General features: G+C 36.8%; 1 protein-coding gene across 5 annotated transcripts in view; it reads right to left on the bottom strand.

Moving 5' to 3' along the window:
* LOC113046934 (zinc finger protein 385D-like) overlaps window positions 1-16,113 on the bottom strand; it is a 93,342-nt gene that overhangs the window by 18,782 nt on the left and 58,447 nt on the right. For 4 of the 5 annotated variants that reach the window (XM_026208086.1, XM_026208087.1, XM_026208090.1 and 1 more), the window contains 2 exons: window positions 6,762-6,904; window positions 1,863-1,973 (listed from right to left, as the gene is read on the bottom strand). In XM_026208086.1, the coding sequence (XP_026063871.1) occupies window positions 1,863-1,973; window positions 6,762-6,904 (254 nt within the window). The remainder of the gene's footprint in view (window positions 1-1,862; window positions 1,974-6,761; window positions 6,905-16,113) is intronic. The other variant, XM_026208088.1, reaches the window with a different exon arrangement.

Below are 16,113 nucleotides of genomic sequence, written 5' to 3'. Positions count from 1 at the left end.
TATTATTCTTATTTTTTCTTATTGTGAAAACGTAATAATCTTTCACTATACACAAACACGCAGTTTCAACCAGCTATTTAATATTTCTACTAGCTAATCAGAGAATGACAGAATAGAGAGAGTTAAATGAAACAAGAGGAAACAGACAGACAGGCTAACATAAAAACAAAAAGACAGAGAGACAGACGGAGAGATAGAGTGTTGTATGGAGAACCACAAGCAGTGGGAAACTAATGAGCAATTGATAGGCTTTCAGACGTCTAACTGAGCAAACTCTGTTGGGTTTCTCTCTCAGAATATATCTGGGCTAAAAATGCCTTTAACAGCAGTGAAAACAACAGCAGACCTACAAATGACGTACTTTTCAATAGTTTTTCCACAGCTTTCAGAAACATACAGATATACAATGATTAGGTGCATAGTTTGATTTTCATAACACCAGTTAAGTTTTTGTACCCACTGGGGCTGTACTATATTCTGTGTGAATGTGGGACGAAATAGCAGAAGAAACAATCTCTCTCTCTCTCTCTCTATATATATGTATATACAGTACACGTGAAAAAACAGAAGCAATAGAGTGACAGGACAATACCCCCAAAAATGACAATAAAGTCATCAAAAGTCTTGCAAACCGCATTGAAACTGATCAAGTGTCACCCAGAGGCTGACAAGTCTAAAAGTGAGTGGAACATAACTCTTTATGACAACATAAGCAGCATGGCATTGGACATAAGCATGCTTTCATTTTTAATGCACATCCTCTCAGCTGCAAGGATCTTCTCTCCACCCAAACATGCTGTCCAACACAGCACTGGACTTACCAGGAACAACAAAGACTGTTAAAGCTGCCTGGATCAAGTCATTTACATATAATAAACATACATAAAAAGTGGTACTCTTAACCTGTATGAATCCTTTATTTGCCATGAAAAAAAATGAAAAAAAGGATGAGGTGATTTTAACTGTTAAGTTTCCATTAAAATAGTTCTTATGACAAATTGTATTTAAAGTCTTCCTAACTAATATAATAGCTTTGATTGAGGAACAGGCTGCATTTTTGGTAGTTATATTCCTGAACCTCACTGGGAAATTACACATCTTGAGATCCAATAAAGGTGTCTTGTGTGTTATAGCTAAATGTGAATGAGCTTCAGCAGAGGGCAACATTTTCAGCCATCCAAATTGTGGTCAGTTTTTCTCACAAAGCTAACATATGATTCAAAATACAGTCATAGTCATATGAACCACTTTCACAGTGCTATTTGGTGCTTAACAGCCATGATCTGATCACCATGAAATGTTTGCAAAATCATTGTATGAAGAAAAATTATTTTGTGTTCAATGGAAAAAACAGGATATTGGTTGGGAATGACATAGAAGTACAATTAATGACAGAATTTTCATTTTGGGGTGAACATATTTCAATAAAATATTTTTATGAAAATGTCTGTCCTTTATTTTATGTAGCACCAATTTTATGTAAGCAATGAGAGACTTAAGGCTGTGCTATACTGTATTCAATATAGTGCCTTATATTGCTTAATAGGTATTGGGTTACAGTAAGTATGCAGTAATTATAACAATAAAATTGAAGTAAATGGCAAGTACCATTTAACTAGTTAAACGTGTATGTGCTTGTGTGTGTGTGTGTGAGATAGAGAGAGAGAGAGAGAGAGATGTTAAAGGGACTGATAATTTCACATTATCAAAGACAATGTGAGAAAACAAAAGAAAGAAAGAAAGAAAGAAAATAGATAAATGCTGTAAGGGATGAAACAGCTTTTACCCATCAAGCGTGATGTTCACTGTCCGTCATCACAAATGTGGAGGGTAAAACACACACACACACACTACACACTAACCGTGGAGTTGAAGCGCAGGTGGCAGATATTGCATGAGATGACCTGTTTTTTCTTCAGGGACTGAGGAACACCAAACGTATGGTTTATCACAGCCTTCTGCACCGGGTCCATCTGAGGGAGGGTTGAGAAAATGAAGTTAAAATGAACTGAAGAACAAAAGGATCAACAGTCTCACTATCTGCTCATTCGAACACATTCCTTCCATTCCAGCGGCAACCCTGAACCTGATGCCTGGGGCCGAGGGACTTTCCCTTGACACCCCTCGCCATGGGAACACACACCACATCACAATGACTGCAGCTGGTCGCACGTCTATTTGTTTTAGAGCCTCAAGAATGTTCTTGTTGTTCCTCCGCAGTCATCCCTGACTGGCTGGGACACTGCCAGGTCAATGTGTGTGTGTCAGTGAGTGTATGTGTCTGATGAAGCCGCCTATTGTTGACTCGGAGTACTGGAAAGGGTCAGGAGATGGTGGAGCGCGATATTAATGCAGGAATGAAGGAGATGAGACGAAATAAGACAAGAGATGATGACACCATAGAGAAGTGATGAGAGAAGAGAGGAGATATGATGAGCAGAGTAAAAAGATGCATTGAAAACCAAAGAAGAGATGAAACAAGAAGAAATGAGAAGAAACAAGCAGAGAAGAGACAAGAAGAGATGAAAGACAAGAAGAAAAAATGAGGCAAGAAGAGATGAGATAAGATGAGCCAAGATAAAGGGTCTAGAAAAGAAGCAATAAGAGATTAAATTATTAGACAAGAAGCAAAGAAGTATGCATTTCAGAGAAGTGGCAAAAAAGTGAAATGAACAGATGGGATGAGATGAAGCAATACAAACTAGGAAGAGAAGACAATGAGGAGAGAAGACAAAACCATTAGAAGACGAAACAAGATATGACACATGATGAAATGAAAAAGTATTGAATCAATAGGGAGACAATAGCTTTGTTGTTTTGATGTTTCCATTCAAAGATACGAATTAAACTTAAGTGCAAAACTGGAATAAATAACATAAAACATTTGCGAATAAAGGACAGTTTCTCTTCAGTGAGTTGAAGAGAACAAAATCATCACCTCCGGATACACTTTTGCTAAACTTCACGAAGAAAAATTGTATATGCTGCAGTTGGTACTGTATATAATCATTTTTGTATACAATATATTACACGCTTTAGAGTGCGCAGACGCACTAATGGTCGTGTTATCTTAGTTTCGGAGTCTGCTTATAACAAAGCACTTTGACGAGACTTTGCTCAAGCATATTATGTCAAAACTAGCCTTTCAGATGCTGTGTAATGAGATCGGTCCATTGGTTGTTCCAGTTTCCTTCTGTCCCATTGCAAAGTCACATGTCTTTTTTGATCATATGATGCTATTTCAGTTTTTCCTATCTCTTTGCAGTGTTACAAGCTCTTGGTGCATAAAGAAGATCTGTAAAGTTGCAAAGACTAAAGTCTCAAATCCAAAGAGATATTCTTTATAAAAGTTAAGACTCGTCCATGCCCCCCAAAACGCCTCAGGTAAACACGCCCCCACATGTCTATGCCACTGTGTGGGAAGATTTGCATAACTCTGCCCAAATGTTCACGCAAAGAAAGAAGGCGTAACTTTTATTCTCTCTGTAGTATTTTTGGCCCCACTTCCATGTTGTGGAGATGCTGTGTGTTTTATTGTGAAAGTGAAACTACTTCGTTTGGCCTTCCAAAAGAGGATGATATCCGCTTGGTCATGCCTAGAGCTGATCTGTGCTGGTCGCTGAGGAAATCAATCAAACTTTGCATGTGGATCGCCGGATCAGCTTTCACCATGGTCGATCGGAGTCCAACTCAAGGTTGTCACATGTCCTATGCCGCCGAATCTGCCGGCAACACCCTTCTCAAGTCCGCTGGGCTGTTCTTCACTCAAGCCCGCAATGTGTGACGCTGTGTGATGCATTTATGGAGGACTGTTTCCTGAACTTGCTGACTAACCTACAGTGGGTCTGTGCTCAAAGGCTTAAGGGGGTCGCACACCGGACAAGAAGCGCAGCGCCGTGTCGCGTCGCGCCACGTCTTTAAAATTCAAACACATTATTCTCTATGAGTGTAAACACACCGGCGGCGCCATTCGGCGTCTGTCCGCGGCACCCAGCTACGACTCAGAACGCTGTTCAAATTTCTGCCACGCCACAGAGCGCCATCTGCATAGTTTTATAGAAAACCCAGATGTTATAAACTGAAAATGAAACTAAAATACAGTACATTTGTTTCATTCAAATAAAACATTACAAAGTGTTTGGTTACGTTTTCATTCAGGCTGCACAGTTGCCTAGACAACAGATACAACAAAACAATAACAGACTTATTATAACACAGATTCTTTTCATTAATTAACGTTCAAAACTCAGCTTTTATCAATTAAAATCATATATTTAAAAGAATAATAATAGATGAAGTTAAAACTCACCCATCTTGCTGCGAAATTGAGATCGCGCATATAGAATGTGCGCGTCCAGTGTGCGATACCTTGAGTTGTCCTACATGTGGCGCGACGCAGCGCTTCTCGTCTGGTGCTTTTGACTCACAGCCTGTAAGTATTTTTTTTATATTTAAAGAATTTGGCCCTGATGGTTCAAACGTGAGTTATGAGCAGTGTACAGTAGTGCTTGTTGTTTGTAATTTCTCCGATCCCAAATGTAGACTTTATGTAGACGGCTTTATGTTTAAGCGGCACAATATGCAACGCAACGCGTAAAAACAGTCATTATAATCTGTTATTATGTCCCCACTGGATGTAACTAATTCCTTGTTTTCTAACAGGTTTTATTGGTTTTGTCTTGTCGCAACGGGAGACGCTATCACAGATGTTAAAGGGCATAACATTTCTGTCACACGCTTAAGGTATTCGGCCAATCACAACGCACTGGATAGCTGGCCAGTCCGAGCACACCTCACTTTCAGACTGATGAGCTTTTTAAAATTGTCTCATTTCAGAAAGGCAGGGCATAAAGGAGCAACAATAATGTACAGTATGTGGAAAATAATGTTTTTTGAACCTTAAACTGCATTAACACATTTCATTACACCATACACAAAATAATGTTGTTGCAATACAGTGATACGGTGTTGCAACTGTTTTGTTTCTCAGTTTCTGAGAAGAATGGGGCAGGAGGGGTTTCTGTGAGAGTTTCTACCCATGTATATCACGTATAAAATTAGCTTCACCGGAAGATTACGAGCTGGCTTATCTTTATCTGGAAGTTGTAAATAGCACTCCATGCATATGGTCAATTTAAGATATTTTGGATGAAAACTGGGAGGCTTGTGTCTGTCCCATAGTCTATCAAGTAAAATACTCTGTCAAGCTCCAGAAAAGTATGAAAAGCATCTTCAGAATAGTCCATCTGCCATCAGTAGTTCAATCATAACGTTACACTCTTCTGTGTCAGCCGCGTCCTAAGGATACGTTTTCTTCATATATTTTTGCTTTGATCTGAAAGAAAACAGCACATCCTTGTGGCGCGGCTGACACAGAAGAGCTTAAGCTGCCTGCGTTCATCTCATATTCTCCAAAACGGTGCTACGGTGATGCGGAGAGACAAAGAGGAGACAAATTGTTGAATAAAGTCTTTATTTTTGGTTTATTTATGTACAAAAAAAAGTATCTTCACAACATTACTTTTGAACCACTGATGGCAGATGGATTATTCTGACAATGCTTTTCATACTTTTCTGGACCTTGAGAGTGTTTACTTGGCAGTCTATGGGACAGTCACAAGCCTCCCGGTTTTCATCCAAAATATCTAAAATTGTGTTCCGAAGATGAATGTAGCCTTTACGGGTATGGAACGACATGGGGGTAAGTGATTAATGACTAAATTTTCATTTTGGGGTGGAGTAACCCTTTAAGGAATTTATTCGGTTAAAGTGTTTCCATCATAGTTAATGTGTTTTTCATAGTTCTTACCGGATAAGACGTTTATCCTACTTAGTTGAGGGCATACATTTTAATGCACGTTTTTAGAATATATGTGCATTTTGGCATTTCCATCCAGCGGTTTTTTGTGATATCCCAAACTACACAAAAAATAGATGAAAAAATAGCTAACATGAGATGAGATGAAGTGAGACAAAGCAGCTGTAAAGAGATGCCATGACACAACAGAGAAGAAAAAGTAAGACAAAAACAGTATTAAAGGGGAAAAACAAAGCAGATGAGATTAGAAGAGCAGAGACAAGAAGAACAGAGAAGACATAAGCATACTAAAGCAATAGTAAAGAGAACAGAAGATAAGAGGAGAGGAGCAGCAAGGAAGCAAAGGAAAGCAGAGGAGGATAAGAGAGGAGAGAGGTCACTGACAGCTACTTTGCTGTTAAGACTGGTGCATTTATCACTGTAGTACACACACACACACACACACTGATCTGATCAAAAGGAGAACCAGCACCTGACCATATATTAACAGTGCTTATATGCCCTTGGTGTCTAAGATATATTACTTTTAGTCGACCAACATTGTACTCACGAACATAACATGGAGTGTGGGTTTGTGTGTGTGTGAGAGAGAGTGTGTCCAGAATGCGGATATCAGAAGAAAGAGAACCCTGTTACAAACACTCTGCCTCTAAAACTGAAACCTAAAATCTAGAATTCTAGATCCTAAAACCTGAAATCTAGATCCTAATCTGAGCCGCTGCTCGAGTCTTAAATCTAAAATTACTATCTAACACGATACACCTCTGTTAAGTTGCACTTTTTGTAAACATTCTGCACTTTTAAAAATACCCTGCAGTCTGCTGAATCGTTCCTGACATTTAGAGCTGACATTTGGGACCCGGCGCGATGCCTTTAAAATGTTCTGAGTTAACTTTAAATGATGACACATTTGGGAAGGTGAGGTGAGTGCTGATGAACTCACAGTGTTGAAGTTGGGGAACAGGTTGAGGGGGGAGGAGCCACTGAGCCGGAAGGGCAGGAAGTGTTTCAGGTCCAGAGGGGTCTGCAGCGGGCGACCCTGCACTGGTAATGAGGCCAGCAGGGGGCTCCCCTGAGCAGCCGTACCTGAGAACAACAACAACAACCAACACATTTAAGAGAAAATCACCACAGTTCGTCAGGAGACACACACACACACACAAAACATTGACTACTCTGATTACAATTATTGTTCTATCTATTCAGAATTAATTGTTAATATTGCATTTTTTTCAATCAATCAGCCTCAATATATATATATACTCAATATAAATTTTTCAGGCCTGGAAATCACAATTTAAAATTGTGTGGGGACACTGCAAAATGTGGCCCAACCTGGCCTAACCCTACAGTCTATACAAATGTAGTAAATCCTCAATGGCTAGTTGACCTTTTCTTCTCAGCAATAAGGCTGTAGGTTACAATATATATATATAATTAACATGAATATATATACTTTACACAAATGTCCAACTGATCGGGTGTGGACTGGACCACATTGGCTGTGTCTCACTCAGTAAAATGGACATCATGGGATATGAGATTTTTAATGGGGTGTGTGTGAGTGTGTCTACAGGGATATCATGTTTCTAATGGAGCAGGGATGTAGAGGTTTCTCATTTTCCAGTTGGCTGAATCTGAAATCTAGTAGCGTATAGATACTTACCCTACCACAAAGATCAATCATTGTAGTGCACACACACACACACACCCACACACACACTCCATGGAGGCCTGATATCAGTCATTTAATTCTATGTCAAACTGTCACATTTCAGTGTGTGTGTGTGTGTGAAAGAGAGTACTGATGCTTTCAACTCACAGAAGTGCAACATTAATCATAGCCCTGACAATTTATTAGAGCGAGTAAACACACACACACACACACACACACACAGATATGCTCAAACTGTCAGGATTAGGCCTTAGTGCACAAAATTCATATAGTCCCAAATGAAGTGTCAAACATGTAATCTACTTAGCCTAATGTCTTTCCTAATCTGTGTGATTTTTCCATCTTCCGTGGGACAAAAAAAAGAAAAGTTTAGCAGAATGTTCATGCTTTTGTTTTTTTATACAATGAAAGTGAATAGTGACCAAGTGACTCTATATTCAAAATCTCTTCAAGCCATCCTAAAATTGTGTAAAAAATATCCAAAATGTAAAAAATGTAAACCCAATGATAATGTCCATTATCAGTGGACATTATTAGTGGGGTTTTATATATACAATTAAACTTTAATGAAAAAATGTTCAAGTACTAATCTGTTCAACTCAAATAGAAATAAAGGTACATGGAAATGTCTAAAATGACAAAAGCACATAACAAAATCACTAAAATGTAAACCAAACATGTAAATAAATTCAATATATTAAAGAACTTAGTATATAATATTACATAATACTATAAGTAATACTAAAATAACACTGGTCCGATGTCACTGAGGCCAAATTTCATTGTTTCTCGCATACCTCATAACTGATCACAACACAGAATCTGGATGCGTGCATGATCACAGGAGAATAGAGATTATCAGAAAATAACTGCTTACATTTATATTCAAATATAGATGATACCAAGTTCTACAGCCATCACACAGAAAAAAGCCTGCCTAACATCCCTTTTTGTTTCAAGAAAGAGAAAAAGTCCAGTGGGTCTGGAACAAAGTGAGAGCGAGTAAATGATGACTGAGTCTCCATTGTTGGGTAAACTTTCTCTTTAATTTCCTATTTCTTCAAAACTTACGCACAAAGCACTTCAGAGATGTTATAGTGAGGATAAATCAGTCTTAAGACTCATGCAACCTCATTCCATCACATTTTCACGTTCCAAAGAAATGTCTGTGTGACAGTGTGTAATCTAATTCAATGGAGCTCAGAATAAATGACCAGCACGCCCTGAAAAGGCAGACTTATTTTTCAAGTGGTTATATGCACGCCATATTCAACCAGAAATACACACATCCACACAATGACCGTCACACACATGCTCTTGGCCTCAAACAGATAAAGCTTTGAATTCAGATGGTGCCACCAGAATATGCTGGTGTTTGAATGTAGTGGACCACAAAACACTGAGCAAAAAGAAAGACGAGATTTTTTTCCCCCTCTCTCTTTCCTGACAACATTTGAAAGGCGTAATTATGATTTCCAGAGCGCTGTAATTAGCAGAATCCGCTGCTCTTGCTTCTCTGTCTATCTCCCTCCCTCCATCTCTCTCTCTTCCTCTCAAACATAGCCACAAAATCAGTGCAGAGTCCAGCTGGCATCTCTCACTGTGTTTCTATGTCACATCACATATTCCTTCCTCATTTGCTCTTTTGTTTTAACACTCACTTCCTCTATTTGAATATAAATGCTTGTGCCCAGACTACCGTTAAAAAAAGGTCTGGGGTCGGTAATGTTTTTTAAATAATTATCTTATGCTCTCCAAGGCTGCATTTATTTAATCAAAATACAGTAAAAACAGTAAAATTGTGAATCACTGTAAAAATTTAAAACAACAATTTTCTTCTTTATACATACATACATACATACATACATACATACATACATATATATATATATATATATATATATATATATATATATATATATATATATATATATATATATATATATATATATATATATATATATAATGTTACAATGTAATTTATTCCTATTATTACAAAGCTACATTTTCAACAGCCATTTCTTCAGTCTTCATTATCACATGATCCTTCAGAAATCATTCGGATATGATGATTTGATGCTTAAGTAACATTTCTAATTAATATCAATGGGGATTTTACAATGTGCTGCTTAATATTTTTGTGGATTTTTTTTGTTTCATGAACATTATGTACATAACATATAAGTACAAAAGTAGCACAACGTATACAACAACAGAACAAAACAAAACAACAGAACAAAAGTATACATTTCTTCTAAAAAATCTTACTGACTTCAGACTTTTGCAAGGTCTCTTGAGCTTTAATAAAAGCAATAACATCTGACTGTCTGTACAGTGTCACATTATTATTCTTTTCTCAAAAACATAAAAAAATGTGTGTATTTCCAGAATTTCAAATGTGGCTTTTTGACCCCACTGCACATGTTTTTAAAATGTTTACATATGAAAGTGTGTACGTGTGTAAGTGTGTGTGTTTTTTGGAAGGCATTGCCGACATCCCTCTTTCATTTACATAATGCACAAGCCTACAGCATGTACCGCACACACAACCTAAGCTCAGTGTCACACACACTCACAAACAAACCCTGCGGCAGCAAACCCTGCCCGAGTCCATCCTGAGACAAAACCGAGGGTGACAGGCATGTGTGTGTGTGTGTGTGTTTGTGTGTATGCACGTGTATATCTCGTTTTATTTGTGCTTGTTTATTTGTATGTGTCTGTGATGCGAGAGAATGTGACAAAGAGAGAGCTGCATTCAGTGCTGTTAGCTGCAGCATGTGTGTGTGTGTGTCAGCTTGCACCGGAGCTCTTTAAAGCAAACAAAAATTCAGCTCGGGCCTGATCAGTCCAGCAGAACCAGCTCAGACGGTGCAGAGATCTGCTGATGTTCGGCTCCTCAGCGGTGACCAGATGGTTACAAGATATTTGCCATTTGATAAAGAACCACACTTGGATATCTTGGTGGCTTTCTAAATAACTGATGACCAAATATATTAGTGGCAGACAAATATAGCATCTAAGATAATTAGGTTATGAGTCAATAAATACCATTTAGAAATATAGCGTCTAAGATAATTCTGAGACAATAATGACCATTTAGATATTATCAGCGCTTGCCTTCTTGGCAAGTTTATATTTAGTATATATATATATATATATATATATATATATATATATAATTAATTAATATTATAATATTTATTATTATAAACTCATTAACATATACAGTATATAATATTAATAAGTAAACATTTTAATACATTTTAATTAAAAAATGAAAATAAATGAATACTTTTTTACAGCAATGATAAATGACAACAAATGCATTTATAACGTCACAAAATATATATATTTTAAATAAAATCTGTTCTTTTGAACTTTCTATTCATCCAAAAATCTAAGAAAAATAATGCATCACTGATTCCACAAAACAATGCATCAGCACAATTTTTAACACTGATAAAAATAAACAGAAAATGTGTCTGAAGCAGCAAATCAGTAATGATTTCTGAAGGATCATGTGACACTGAAGACTGAAGTAATGATGCTGAAAAATTCAGCTTTCCATCACAGGAATGCATTTGAAGATATATTCAAATACAAACAGTTATTTTTCTGTATTTTTTAATCAAATACATTTGTGTTTGACATTTATTTCCTTGTTACTATTTAATTGTTTTATATTAAACAGTATTCAAATCAACCTCTGCTGCTTTGCAAACTGTTACATACGCATTGACTTAATATATCATGTATATTTACATTTTATCAGCCATTAATCATCCTAAAACACTCATATCAGACACATACCACCAGTAAGATGAGATGTAAGAGGGATACATATACTGAAAGAGAGATGAATGCTGAACATACTGTAGCTGAAGAAATACAAATAGAGAAACAAAGTGATCTTAACAGTTAATTAAGTGCGAGCGGTTGTGAATCTGGTTAGCTGGTATCAAGGGATTGACTTGGCTGCACTCAGATACAGTGAAGGAACATGAGCCCTAACGCTACATGACAGAAAGCATGCCTGTGTGTGTCTCTCCATTCCTCAGGACTGTCTGATGCATCCTAATAAACAAATAAATAAATCATCTGCAGTCATGTGCACTCTCATTCTGAAAAAAAAAACACATTCCAATCAAATCCTCACTCTCTCTTTCTTCTCTGCACCAGTCTGTCGAAACCCTTCAGCAACCACAATCAGGACTCACTCCCGAATCTCTTCAATTCACTCTCCTTCCACCTCTCTCTGACCTGCATGTCTTTCTTTCCCTCTTTCTGTCCTTCCTCCCCTACATTGCTTCTTCTCTCTGTTCCCTTCAACAAAACAGTCCTAAAGGACGAGCGTGCCGGTTTTGATTAGACGTAACAGCGCATGAAGAACATAATGAGAGAGGAAATGATGGAATGATTGTAGGCTCCACTGAAGCCGCGTGTCAGGGAGGGACAGAAACAAGCAGAATTAATTAGTTGCAGCGTGAAGACCCTTCCAGAACACAGAGGTCACCCAACACTGACCTCTAAAACCAGGAGATCTGATTGGCTGATGATGCACATGTAATATGATGACATGCATAATGAGCAAAGATCTGATCAAATTAAGCATCAGAGAGTGAAAAAAGAGAGCTATTCTGTCCCTCTTATTTCTGCCATCTTCTCCTCCTTTGTTGTTATTTTGTGTGCCTGTTCATTTTGCAGTTCACCTGCCAGCTTACATGGAATCAAGTACATAATTAGGGGTCTCTGGCTGTGTGTGTGTGTGTGTGTGTGTGTGTGTTGGTGAGTGCATGTCCAAACTCACATGTGAGTGAATAATAATGGCTAATGAAACATCATGATGTGTTCACTCATGACGAATTGAATCTACCCAGAAATCTCAATTTAATGAAGTGCTTTTGTGTTTGTGTGTGTGTGTGTGTGTGTGTGTGTGTGTGTGTGAATGTACAAATGTGCCAGTCTCAAAATAACATTTCATATGGGTGTGCTCCAAATAACCTCTTTTAGAAATCATTTAGGTAAAATTGTAACATTTGGGGGCAGTACGATTTTTTTGTTTTTGAAAGAAGTCTCTTACGTCAACAAGGCTACATTTATTTAATCAAAAATAAAGTAGAACCATAACATTCTGTCCAATCTGTAAATGACTTTTCCAATTGAAATATATTCCTGTGATGCTAAACCTAAATTTTAGCATCAATATTACAGTCTTAAGTGTCACATGATCCTACAGACATCATCCTATTAATAATAATAATATGAAATAATAATATGATACATTTTTCAGGATTATTTGAAAAATAAAACATTCAAACAGCATTTATTATTATATAACAATGTAAAAGTCTTTACTTTCACTTTTGATCTAAATAAAATTACTAAATAAAATGAATTTCTTAAAAAAACCTTCTGGACCCACATTTTTTATAGTAACATAGCCTATATTTTAATGTTTAGTTAAACCACATTTCTTTTAATGTTGTTTAAGCCCTACATTTAACATTAACATGAAATGGCATCATTTGCAAAAGAAAATAATTTATTTAAAATATAAATCTTTTGAAACATTATAAATGTTTTAATGTCATTTTGGATCAATTTAATGCAATTCTTGCTGAATAAACAGTTATGAACGTCCTGAATACAAGAAGAATTTTACTGAAACTACCTGCACAAAAAAGATACGAGGATCAAATATCTCAGTCAATGTTTGACCTTGACTGATCTACATTTATGTTCAAAGCGACTCTGAATACAAAACTCTATTCCACATATCTCAAATCTGCATATGCAATATTATACACAAGAGATTCTCTCAGTTACATATGATCTATTTAGCTGATACATTTGCAAAAGCATGGAGAGAAAGTGAGGTGCAAAGCATGAGAAAAAGAATGTTGTATGAGCCTCTTTCCTGTTCATTAAGCCATTCAAAATAAGAGTCTCTTTTAATAGCGTCTCATCATCTTCTCTGCTCGGATCCAGCAGGCACAGGCACAGTGCTTCTGCCTCAGCCGCATTAAAAACCAGTTTACTGGACATACATGGAATTCATTTATGTGCCTTTTGGGTATATTCAGCAAACACAAAATCCACTGTTTTCTTCATTCTGTTTCATACAATAGAAAACAATTATAATGTATTTCTATTCTATACTGATTATATATTTAACATGTATTTTTTTGTTCTGCTCCATTTCATAACAAAACTGCTTATAAAGCACTTCCTTCAGTCTCTATGTTGTGTCACCACAGCAAATTAAACTTTAAAACAAAGATGAATAGCAGAATGTTTTTCCTTAAAGTAAGCAAGCTTTATCTTCAACTGCGTTCAGTCAAAATTCAGCAGAGAGCTTGTTTTGTGAATTAAACAAGGCAGGTGAATATTATTCGTTCGTGACGCCTGCGGTGTGAACGTACTTCTTAATGTAACCTTTACAAACTGCTACTGCATCCGAATCGAAAATAGTGATAGCCAGCCCAAAGGAGACAATAAACGAGGTGATTAAATGATAAGATCAGAAGGCTGAACGTTTGAGCGTGACTAGGAGCTTTAGCTGTGCGTAGAAAGGTCTTGTGTTAATCACGGACATCAAAAATTCTGTTTGCAACTGAAATTAAAATCAGCACAAAATTAGAAACAATAAAAATCATTCTAAAACACCCACAACTCACACACACACACACACACATAAAAAAGTAAACGTTAAAGGAAATAACTCTCTATGGAGAATTTACTAACTTATTGTCCATTCAATAACTGCAGGCCATATGGCCCAAAAACACATTTTATGTGCCATAGTGTCAAATAAAGGCTCTTCAGTAGGTGTGCAAGTGTGTAAGTGTGAGCATTCCAGAGAGAGAGAGAGACTGAGAGGGAGAGCATCATCAAAACCAATGGTGCAAAGCGGCCAACCCATCTGCCACAAAGGAACAATAAAGCCTAAGGCATCTATGTGTGTGTGTGTGTGTGTGTGTGTGTGTGTGTTAAACACCCTAAGGCTGCACAGTGATAAATTACTCCTTTTTTCTTTTTCCCCCCAGAGAGTCCGGCTGAAGGAAGGGAGGGTGAGAGGTTTGGTGCACAACTACAAATATCAAATTGATAAAGAGCAGGAATTGCAGGACATAAATATAAAATCAAAGTATCAGACTCATTCATCTGTTACGCTTCAGTAAAGCACAGCAGCACACGGAACAAAGCACCATGCAGATGATGAGGAAAAACAAAAGGAAAGCAATGAGAGACAGAGAGGAAGTATGTTCTTATTTGTGAGCGTCATGACTGCAGGGTGAATATATGCAGAGGGAGAGCGCACGCTGTTTTCTTATCTCAATCACACTGTGTGTGTGTGTGTGTGTGTGTGTGTGTGTGTGTGTGGCAGCAAAATCTTGCCAAAGGCTGTGTAGTTGTTACACTGATAAGACAATGTTCTTTTAAAAGGGTTTTGCTCTTTTTGTACTATATAGGTTTTTTTGTTTTTTGTTAAAGCACTATTACAAACTGTGAAATCTGAAGAGACGTCATTTATTACAACCAGCAAAATCATTATCAATCAGAACTACTGATTGTGTAAAATATTCTTCTTCAACTAATTCTTTTAATTATTAATTATAATAATATAATCACATTCAAATTATTAATGCTTATATTTTTTAAATACTGTTTAATTTCATACATTTTTAAGGGTGGCTTAAGAGTCCAAATGTGAATAACAACAACAATAATAATAATATTGATAATGATATGGTAAAACCATACTTAATCTATTACAATTTTTTATTATTACTATTATTCTTAATAATATATGTTTTCCAATAATTTTTCATTAGAAAAAAATATCAAAGAATTATTCACAATTTTCAATGTGCAAAAATTAGATTTAATTCACTATTCTTGAAATATACAGACATAGACTACAATAATACACAGTGACCCCAAAATATTTGGATACTTAAATCCCGCATAAACATGTATGAATATTGTTGCAGTAAATTATAAAGTGCCATGTTAAAATAAATGCCATTAGGTAGGGTATTTTGTAATAAAATGAATTTCATATACGTACATGAAAAGAAACTCCCCTTCATACACTGTCTGTCTGTCTTTCTCTCTCTCTTTTAATACAGACACCTCAACACATAGAAACTGAGCGCTCAATCACAGCCACTTATGAAGTGATGTGGAGTGACAAAAGCTTACTTGAGTTCATTTCCTGTTTAAATGAAGTCATTTCCTGTGTCAGCAGCCACTTATTAGCTGTGACCTCAAAATAAACATCACTTATTACATGATTAAACACCTTACTGAAGAAAAGCAGACCGTATATACCACCCCCCAGACTTAGCGAGAGAGATTAGACGCGCCTGATGTTAATGCAGTGGAAGACTGCGGCAGCCTGATAACCAAAAGTGTTTTTAAAATCTCATTATTCAACCTCTATAGTGCTCTGCTGAGAATATATCTACAGAGGCCGTGAATGTAAATGCAAATGTACGGCGGAAATGGTGGGAAATGTGTCACACAGTGATATCTATGTATCTGTGTCCGTCGTTTTGGGTCGCTCTCCATCTATCTCTCAAACAGCATTGTGGTTCATTAGTAAGCAGGTGTTCAG

Source organism: Carassius auratus, chromosome 28 (assembly GCF_003368295.1).
Source record: "Carassius auratus strain Wakin chromosome 28, ASM336829v1, whole genome shotgun sequence".
Classification (NCBI taxonomy): Eukaryota; Metazoa; Chordata; class Actinopteri; order Cypriniformes; family Cyprinidae; genus Carassius; species Carassius auratus.
Note: the sequence above shows the minus strand (reverse complement) of the source record. Positions and strands in the feature narration are given on the sequence as shown.